This window comes from Nerophis ophidion, linkage group LG08 (genome assembly GCF_033978795.1).
Source record: "Nerophis ophidion isolate RoL-2023_Sa linkage group LG08, RoL_Noph_v1.0, whole genome shotgun sequence".
NCBI lineage: Eukaryota > Metazoa > Chordata > Actinopteri > Syngnathiformes > Syngnathidae > Nerophis > Nerophis ophidion.
Genome location: NC_084618.1, coordinates 6,272,982 through 6,283,835, shown reverse-complemented (window position 1 = coordinate 6,283,835; position 10,854 = coordinate 6,272,982). Strand labels below are relative to the sequence as shown.

General features: G+C 42.0%; 1 protein-coding gene across 2 annotated transcripts in view; it reads left to right on the top strand.

The window, feature by feature from the left end:
- The window catches only part of dock1 (dedicator of cytokinesis 1), a 537,727-nt gene that overhangs the window by 93,124 nt on the left and 433,749 nt on the right, over window positions 1-10,854 (top strand). For both annotated transcript variants that reach the window (XM_061907548.1, XM_061907547.1), the window contains exons 13-14: window positions 2,809-2,934; window positions 3,038-3,162. In XM_061907548.1, the coding sequence (XP_061763532.1) occupies window positions 2,809-2,934; window positions 3,038-3,162 (251 nt within the window). The remainder of the gene's footprint in view (window positions 1-2,808; window positions 2,935-3,037; window positions 3,163-10,854) is intronic.

Here is a 10,854-nt window from a genome sequence, read left to right as displayed (position 1 = left end):
GTAACGTGTTTATGTGTGCATTGCATGGAAGTTTTTTTCCCACTCCAGACTAGGCCCCCTTAGGAGCCCAGTCTAGATTGTACATTTTTACTCATCTTTATCCTATCTTTTACGGGGCTCCTCGTGGCGACCCATCAGTGTTCCTGTTATGTAACCATGTACACTGTTTGTTTGTCTAATTTTGAACTGGTTTATGCTGAAAACAAAGTTTCGTTGTACTAGTGCAATGACAATAAAGCCCTACCTACCTACCTATGGTCTTCAAAGGGGGGTACTGCAGGGGGTCATGCAATTTTCAGATACACATTAGCATTGATCCAACACAGTGAACAGATAAAAGTAACATATATTTCGGACTATAAGGCGCACTTAAAAATCCTATCATTCTTTTTTATTAATCAATCCAACAAAACAATACACAACCATAGCATAATAATGCAATTCCAAAAACTAAACCCGACTCAGTAACATTCTGAATAGCAATAAACAGAGCAATTAAAAGGACGCACAAATGAATAAAAAATCAAAGTTTTGGTGTTGCTTGCTAGCGTCATTCATTGAACAGGCGTCAACTTCCTTAAAATTGCTTTGAGGTTGTTGATTTTGTGAAAATTTCCAGGATTTAAGTACAAGTTATAGTGCGAAAAATATGGTATAAAATCTCAAGATCATTAATCACTATTTAGAACTACAAATACGGCGGCTGTGTATGACATAGGGTTAAAATATGGAACTGTTTAAAGGATGAAATAAAACACAGCCCCAACATAAACCAGTTTAAAAAGCTTTTTAAATCATTTATCATTAGTAAATATAAGAAAGAAGAGCAAACATTGTTTTAGAAAGACAATAATATATAATATGTATATAAATACAATTTATGATTTTCATAATTATACATATAGGTTATCAGGGGCGGTACCTCTGGATTGGCAGACCGGGGTGGTGGTCCCTCTCTTTAAGAAGGGGGACCGGAGGGTGTGTTCCAACTATGGTGGGATCACACTCCTCAGCCTTCCCGGTAAGGTTTATTCAAGTGTACTGGAGAGGAGGCTACGCCGGATAGTCGAACCTCGGATTCAGGAGGAACAGTGTGGTTTTCGTCCTGGTCGTGGAACTGTGGACCAGCTCTATACTCTGGGCAGGGTTCTTGAGGGTGCATGGGAGTTTGCCCAACCAGTCTACATGTGCATTGGACCGTGTCCCTCGGGAAGTCCTGTGGGGAGTGCTCAGAGAGTATGGGGTACCGGATTGTCTTATTGTGGCGGTCCGATCCCTGTATGATCAGTGCCAGAGCTTGGTCCGCATTGCCGGCAGTAAGTCGGACACATTTCCAGTGAGGGTTGGACTCCGCCAAGGCTGTCCTTTGTCACCGATTCTGTTCAGAACTTTTATGGACAGAATTTCTAGGCGCAGTCAAGGCGTTGAGGGGTTCCGGTTTGGTAACCGCAGTATTAGGTCTCTGCTTTTTGCAGATGATGTGGTCCTGATGGCTTCATCTGACCGGGATCTTCAGCTCTCACTGGATCGGTTCGCAGCCGAGTGTGAAGCGGCCAGAATGAGAATCAGCACCTCCAAGTCCGAGTCCATGGTTCTCGCCCGGAAAAGGGTGGAGTGCCATCTTCGGGTTGGGGAGGAGACCCAGCCCCAAGTGGAGGAGTTCAAGTACCTAGGAGTCTTGTTCACGAGTGAGGGAAGAGTGGATCGTGAGATCGACAGGCGGATCGGTGCGGCGTCTTCAGTAATGCGGACTTTGTACCGATCCGTTGTGGTGAAGAAGGAGCTGAGCCGGAAGGCAAAGCTCTCAATTTACCGATCGATCTACGTTCCCATCCTCACCTATGGTCATGAGCTTTGGGTCATGACCGAAAGGACAAGATCACGGGTACAAGCGGCCAAAATGAGTTTCCTCCGCCGTGTGGCGGGTCTCTCCCTTAGAGATAGGGTGAGAAGCTCTGCCATCCGGGAGGAACTCAAAGTAAAGCCGCTGCTCCTTCACATGGAGAGGAGCCAGATGAGGTGGTTCGGGCATCTGGTCAGGATGCCACCCGAACGCCTCCCTAGGGAGGTGTTTAGGGCACGTCCAACCGGTAGGAGGCCACGGGGAAGACCCAGGACACGTTGGGAAGACTATGTCTCCCGGCTGGCCTGGGAACGCCTCGGGATCCCCCGGGAAGAGCTGGACAAAGTGGCTGGGGAGAGGGCAGTCTGGGCTTCCCTGCTTAGGCTGCTGCCCCTGCGACCCGACCTCGGCTAAGCGGAAGATGATGGATGGATGGATGGACATATAGGTTATATTAAAATGTATATATTACCACTTTATATGGAATTTAAATAAATTGTGTATATATAATATATATATATATATATAAGTGTACAAATGTATATGTTTGATTTAAATGTTAAACTGTGTATATGAGACGTGTGCTACATATATGTTGCTTATATAATGTTTAAAAAAAATGTAATATAAGTGAAGCATGTTTTAGATTTATATATTTTGAACCTTGTTCTTGTTGTGATGGGGTAGGTTTATATAAGCGTTGCTTCAACCTACACCCTTTCGGCTCAATCATTGCTCAAATGAGTGTTTTTTTGTTGTTGTTGTTGTTCTTTGTTTTATGTGAATATTGCCGAAATAAAAAAATAAACTGTTGAGACCTTTTTCAGGTATTTAGAACAACAAAAGAAAACGGCGAATCCATTACAATCTGTAAAAAAAGACTGGTTTCGTCTTTCCCATCATGGTGTTGCCTTTGAAACTTTCCGGGTTCTCTCTCAACCCTCTTGAACTTTTGTAACCCCCAGGCCTGTGGGTCACCCTCAAGCTCCTTCCCGGCGACATCCATCAGATCCGGAAAGACTTCCCTCACCTGGTGGACCGGTCCACGGCTGTGGCGCGCAAGATGGGCTTCCCGGAGATCATCATGCCAGGTTGATCCTTTACCCCCCCCCCCCCCCCCCCCCCCGCGCGCCCCCCCCCCCATGTCCCGGTGTGGTATTGGACCGTCTTCATTTGCTCATGTTCTTCCTGAAGGTGACGTGAGGAACGACATCTACCTGACCCTCGTCCAAGGAGACTTTGACAAAGGGAGTAAGACCACACCCAAAAACGTGGAGGTCACCATGTCCGTGTTTGATGAGGACGGCAAAAAATTGGAGGTATGACGAAACAAGATGAACTATTGTTTGTCTTGATGTGTGTTACCTTTAAAGCTGTTCCCCACACACTTTGGTTCCTTTAAAAAGGTAAGCACTTCTAAAGATTTGCATGCAAGTACAGGATATTTTTTTTTTAATCATCCGCCAAGCTGTCAGTTTTTTGTGTCCTAATTAATCTTTAGTGCCCCTTGGAGACTCCAGCCGGTGGCTTCCTTTTTTTTATACCTGATGTTTAATTATTGCCGACCCTTACCGGACGCTATTTCTCCGACTGCGGCTAATAGGGAGCATGGGAGCTATTCCGCAGCATGTGGAAGTGGAAAGTGTGTGTGGCGCAATTCCCATAAAATGTTCCTTCAAGTTTTGTACATGTACGCTTGCTATAATTGCGTACCTCGTTCGGTCTGATCAAGTCAGATTGATCATGCACAGGTGAGTGGCAAGCACAAAGTCCTGTACAAAACCAAAAAACAATAAAGGAAGAGAAGAAAACACACACATATGCACACACATACAGCACTATTGACAATAGTAAAAAGCAAAAACAAAACATGGCATGTTACTGAGGATTTGAGCTAAAACGTTACTTTTAAGGCATCCACACTGGAGAATAACTAAAATTGACGTAAAAAATAAAAATAAAATGTATATATATATATATATATATATATATATATATATATATATATATATATATATATATATATATATATATATCCATCCATCCATCTTCTTCCGCTTATCCGAGGTCGGGTCGCGGGGGCAGCAGCCTAAGCAGGGAAGCCCAGACTTCCCTCTCCCCAGCCACTTCGTCTAGCTCTTCCCAGGGGATCCCGAGGCGTTCCCAGGCTAGCCGGGAGACATAGTCTTCCCAACGTGTCCTGGGTCTTCCCCGTGGCCTCCTACCGGTTGGACGTGCCCTAAACACCTCCCTCGGGAGGCGTTCGGGTGGCATCCTGACCAGATGCCCGAACCACCTCATCTGGCTCCTCTCCATGTGGAGGAGCAGCGGCTTTACTTTGAGTTCCTCCCGGATGGCAGAGCTTCTCACCCTATCTCTAAGGGAGAGACTCATTTCGGCCGCTTGTACCCGTGATCTTATCCTTTCGGTCATGACCCAAAGCTCATGACCATAGGTGAGGATGGGAACGTAGATCGACCGGTAAATTGAGAGCTTTGCCTTCCGGCTCAGCTCCTTCTTCACCACAACGGATCGATACAACGTCCGCATTACTGAAGACGCCGCACCGATCCGCCTGTCGATCTCACGATCCACTCTTCCCTCACTCGTGAACAAGACTCCTAGGTACTTGAACTCCTCCACTTGGGGCAGGGTCTCCTCCCCAACCCGGAGATGGCACTCCACCCTTTTCATGGACTCGGACTTGGAGGTGCTGATTCTCATTCCGGTCGCTACACACGAACCGATCCAGCGAGAGCTGAAGATCCCGGTCAGATGAAGCCATCAGGACCACATCATCAGCAAAAAGCAGAGACCTAATCCTGCGGTCACCAAACCGGAACCCCTCAACGCCTTGACTGCGCCTAGAAATTCTGTCCATAAAAGTTATGAACAGAATCGGTGACAAAGGACAGCCTTGGCGGAGTCCAACCCTCACTGGAAACGTGTCCGACTTACTGCCGGCAATGCGGACCAAGCTCTGGCACTGATCGTACAGTTTTTAATATATGGGATGAAAGTCAAAATTAACACAGAGATTTTTTATATCGGCTTGAAATCTTGTAATCTTGGTAAAAGTTTCTCCCTCTGGTTTTCAGGGCTAATCGCTAAAAAACTCTGTTTTGTCCTGGTTGAGCTGATAGAGGACGAGCGATGATCAAATTTTGACGTTGCCAGCGAGACGTCCCGCAAGCAGCCAATCAGTGAAGAGAACTATTATACCTGGCTTGCCTCAATTAATACACATTAGTGCCGAGGAAATGCAGGAGGAGTAGTCTTTATTGTGTAAGTGCAGATGAGATGATTCATGCTCCTGGACTTCCAAGCTAGGCATGTCAGAAGCCAGGCTTTCTACTAATGAACTACAATCAAAAGGTTGCCTCGCCATTAACGATGCTGTATTCTAGCCATCATATCAACAATTATAAATGAGTCTCGGTAGTGTGTTGGAAGTGTTGTCCAAAATCTAACATTAATGCTGGGATTTAAACCATTTAAAGGTGCTTTTAGGAAGCCCCGCCGGAAACTAGCTTTAATGCTGATGAGCTGTTTGTGTCGACATAGTCTGCCTAGTATCAGCGTGATTGGGCACTTTGTCAAAATGTACACCAGGGGGCGTCAAGCTCAGTTTAGCTCAGGGACCACATGGAGTGGTAAAATCATGTTATTTTAACTGAAGAATAAAGCAATCAATGATCAACCAATGTTTATTTAAATAGCCCTAAATCACAAGTGTCTCAAAGGGCTGCACAAGCCACAACGGCATCCACTATAAGGAAAAACTCACAACCCAGTGGGAGGTGAATGTGAATGACTGAGAAACCTTGGAGAGGACCGCAGATGTGGGTGAATTCCCCCCCTTCCCCCCTCTAGGGGAGACCAGATGCAATGGACGTCGAGTGGGTCGAGCATAATATTGTGAGAGTCCAGTCCATAGGGGATCTAACATAATAGTGTGAGAGTCCAGTCCATAGTGGATCTAACATAATAGTGAGAGTCCAGTCCATAGGGGATCTAACATAATAGTGTGAGAGTCCAGTCCATAGTGGATCTAACATAATAGTGAGAGTCCAGTCCATAGTGGATCTAACATAATAGTGAGAGTCCAGTCCATAGTGGATCTAACATAATAGTGAGAGTCCAGTCCATAGTGGATCTAGCATAATAGTGAGAGTCCAGTCCATAGTGGATCTAACATAATAGTGAGAGTCAATCAATCAATCAATCAATCAATGTTTACTTATATAGCCCTAAATCATTAGTGTCTCAAAGGGCTGCACAAACCACCACGACATCCTCGGTAGGCCCACATAAGGGCAAGGAAAACCCACACCCAGTGGGACGTCGGTGACAATGATGACTATGAGAACCTTGGAGAGGAGGAAAGCAATGGATGTCGAGCGGATCTAACAGGATACTGTTATGTCAGTTCAATCCATAATGGATACAACACAGTCGCGAGAGTCCAGTCCAAAGAGGATCCAAGACACAGCAGCGAGAGTCCCGTTCACAGCGGAGCCAGCAGGAAACCATCCCAAGCGTAGGCGGACCAGCAGCGCAGAGATGTCCCCAGCCGATACACAGGCGAGCAGTACATGGCCACCGGATCGGACCGGACCCCCTCCACACGGGAGAGTGGGACATAGAAGAAAAAGAAAAGAAACGGCAGATCAACTGGTCTAAAAAGGGAGTCTATTTAAAGGCTAGAGTATACAAATGAGTTTTAAGGTGAGACTTAAATGCTTCTACTGAGGTAGCATCTCGAACTGTTACCGGGAGGGTATTCCAGAGTACTGGAGCCCGAACGGAAAATGCTCTATAGCCCGCAGACTTTTTTTGGGCTTTGGGAATCACTAATAAGCCGGAGTCCTTTGAACGCAGATTTCTTGCCGGGACATATGGTACAATACAATCGGCAAGATAAGATGGAGCTAGACCGTGTAGTATTTTATACGTAAGTAGTAAAACCTTAAAGTCACATCTTAAGTGCACAGGAAGCCAGTGCAGGTGAGCCAGTACAGGCGTAATGTGAACAGTCCATAGGGGATCTAACATAATAGTGTGAGAGTCCAGTCCATAGTGGATCTAACATAATAGTGAGAGTCCAGTCCATAGTGGATCTAACATAATAGTGAGAGTCCAGTCCATAGTGGATCTAACATAATAGTGTGAGAGTCCAGTTTATGATGGATGTAACATAATAGTGAGAGTCCAGTCCATAGGGGATCTAACATAATAGTGTGAGAGTCCAGTCCATAGTGGATCTAACATAATAGTGAGAGTCCAGTCCATAGTGGATCTAACATAATAGTGAGAGTCCAGTCCATAGTGAATCTAACATAATAGTGAGAGAGTCCAGTCCATAGTGGATCTAACATAATAGTGAGAGTCCAGTCCATAGTGGATCTAACATAATTGTGAGAGTCCAGTCCATAGTGGATCTAACATAATAGTGAGAGTCCAGTCCATAGTGGATCTAACATAATAGTGTGAGAGTCCAGTTTATGATGGATGTAACATAATAGTGAGAGAGTCCAGTCCATAGTGGATCTAACATAATAGTGTGAGAATCCAGTCCATAGTGGATCTAACATAATAGTGAGAGAGTCCAGTCCATAGTGGATCTAACATAATAGTGAGAGAGTCCAGTCCATGGTGGATCTAACATAATAGTGAGAGAGTCCAGTCCATGGTGGATCTAACATAATAGTGAGAGAGTCCAGTCCATGGGGGATCTAACATAATAGTGAGAGAGTCCAGTCCATGGGGGATCTAACATCTTGACTGTTTTGAGTGCATTTACACAGTACGGGTCAAAACGACCCTCAACATAATCAATGTAATTTTCCCCCAACATAATATAAGGGTTAATTTAGGTAGCCAGGGACTGCAGATGGAAATTGGCTAGTTAGCCATAATCTGGTACAGAACATAGCTGTTTTTGAGCTTAATGTTTCCGTGCATTGTCCCTTCAAATAAAAGACTAAACTTCAAATAAAAGACTAAACTAAACTATAATCGATAAAACACTGAATATTGACAACGCCCCCTCTCGATGGACATTTTACAATCAAGCGAAACACAATAAAAACGCAACACAAACAGTATGTCCCTGTTACCCGCATTTCAGGCTAGCCGCAATGGAAACAAACCCCACCCACACTGCTTGGTGCCTCGTCTGAGCTGCTGGGACTTATATTACCATAGTAACTAATTAGATGACCATAGTAACTAATTACATGACCATAGTAACTAATTACATGACCATAGTAACTAATTATATGACCATAGTAACTAATGAGATGACCATAGTAAATAATGAGATGACCATAGTAAATAATGAGATGACCATAGTAGCTAATTAGATTACCATAGTAACTAATTAGATGACCATAGTAACTAATTAGATGACCATAGTAACTATTTAGATGACCATAGTAACTAAATAGATGACCATAGTAAATAATGAGATGACCATAGTAACTAATTAGATGACCATAGTAACTAATTAGATGACCATAGTAACTAATTAGATGACCATAGTAACTATTTAGATGACCATAGTAACTAATTAGATGACCATAGTAACTAATTGGATGACCATAGTAACTAATTAGATGACCAAAGTAGCTATTTAGATGACCATAGTAGCTAATTAGATGACCATGGTAGCTAATTAGATGACCATAGTAACTAATTACATGACCATAGTAACTAATTACATGACCATAGTAACTATTTAGATGACCATAGTAACTAATTAGATGACCATAGTAACTAATTGGATGACCATAGTAACTAATTAGATGACCATAGTAACTATTTAGATGACCATAGTAACTAATTAGATGACCATAGTAACTAATTGGATGACCATAGTAACTAATTAGATGACCATGGTAGCTAATTAGATGACCATAGTAACAAATTACATGACCATAGTAACTAATTACATGACCATAGTAACTATTTAGATGACCATAGTAACTAATTAGATGACCATAGTAACTAATTGGATGACCATAGTAACTAATTAGATGACCATAGTAACTATTTGGATGACCATAGTAACTAATTAGATGACCATAGTAACTAATTGGATGACCATAGTAACTAATTAGATGACCATAGTAACTAACTAGATGACCATAGTAACTAATTAGATGACCATATTAACTAACTAGATGACCATAGTAACTAATTAGATGACCATAGTAACTAATTACATGACCATAGTAACTAATTAGATGACCATAGTAACTAATTACATGACCATAGTAACTAATTAGATGACCATAGTAACTAATTACATGACCATAGTAACTAATTACATGACCATAGTAACTATTTAGATGACCATAGTAACTAATTAGATGACCATAGTAACTATTTAGATGACCATAGTAACTAATTAGATGACCATAGTAACTATTTAGATGACCATAGTAACTAATTAGATGACCATAGTAACTATTTAGATGACCATAGTAACTAATTAGATGACCATAGTAACTAATTAGATGACCATAGTAACTATTTAGATGACCATAGTAACTAATTAGATGACCATAGTAACTATTTAGATGACCATAGTAACTAATTAGATGACCATAGTAACTAATTAGATGACCATAGTAACTATTTAGATGACCATAGTAACTAATTAGATGACCATAGTAACTAGTATATCATGCAAAAGCACAGATTACAACCATTGAAATACTTAGTATAGTTAAAGACTCATAGTCATATGAAAACATCACTATTAAAGAGCTAAAAACTATATTTGCCAATTAACGCCTTAATTTGCCCAGATCTGGTTTAGGCAGAGGTTGTGAGGACTCTTAAAATAAACACTTTGCTTTAATGCAAACGCAAGTCTGAGGAGGACAAAAAAAGATAGGTAATCTAAAAGGAAGTTATTGGGTGGCAGAAGTAAGCCGATACTTTCAATAGTGCTTTTTTTTTTTCTTTCTCCTATTTCTTGAACATTCTTGAGTAAAAATGTATGCGTCGCCTTGATCCTTTTCATCCTTTTGTGTTGACTGTTCTCCACAAGCCATTCAGTAGGATGTGAAAAGAAATTACAAGCAGGGTAATATAATTGCTGACATTGAGGCGATTTCAGATGTACAGCAGTTCTATTATGTCACTGATTCTCAAACTGTACACTAAAGATTTGATTCATTATTCAGGTACAGTGTTTTATTTTCCTATATTCAAACTTTGTGTAATGTTACAGTCTCCGAAATATTGGATATACTTGTCAAATAAGTCATCTGCTTTGTTTTTAATGAATACTTAGGCCCACTACGCTACTGTGTTTTAATGTTGGGTCATTATGGTGGTACTTGGTGTAAAGAGTTTGAGAACCATTGAATTAGGCAAAATAAAGCAGTATACAACATAGGGGCTGAGCCCATTAAAAAGATATGCTGGCCCCACTATGGACTGGACTCTCACTATTATGTTAGATCCACTATGGACTGGACTCTCACTATTATGTTGGATCCACTATGGACTGGACTCTCACGATTATGTGAGATCCACTATGGACTGGACTCTCACTATTATGTTAAATCCACTATGGACTGGACTCTCACTATTATGTTAGATCCACTATAGACTGGACTCTCACTATTATGTTGGATCCACTATGGACTGGACTCTCACGATTATGTTAGTGTCACTATGGACTGGACTCTCACTATTATGTTGGATCCACTATGGACTGGACTCTCACTATTATGTTGGATCCACTATGGACTGGACTCTCACTATTATGTTAAATCCACTATGGACTGGACTCTCACGATTATGTTGGATCCACTATGGACTGGACTCTCACTATTATGTTAAATCCACTATGGACTGGACTCTCACGATTATGTTGGATCCACTATGGACTGGACTCTCACTATTATGTTAGTTTCACTATGGACTGGACTCTCACTATTATGTTAGATCCACCATGGACTGGACTCTCACTATTATGTTAGATCCACTATGGA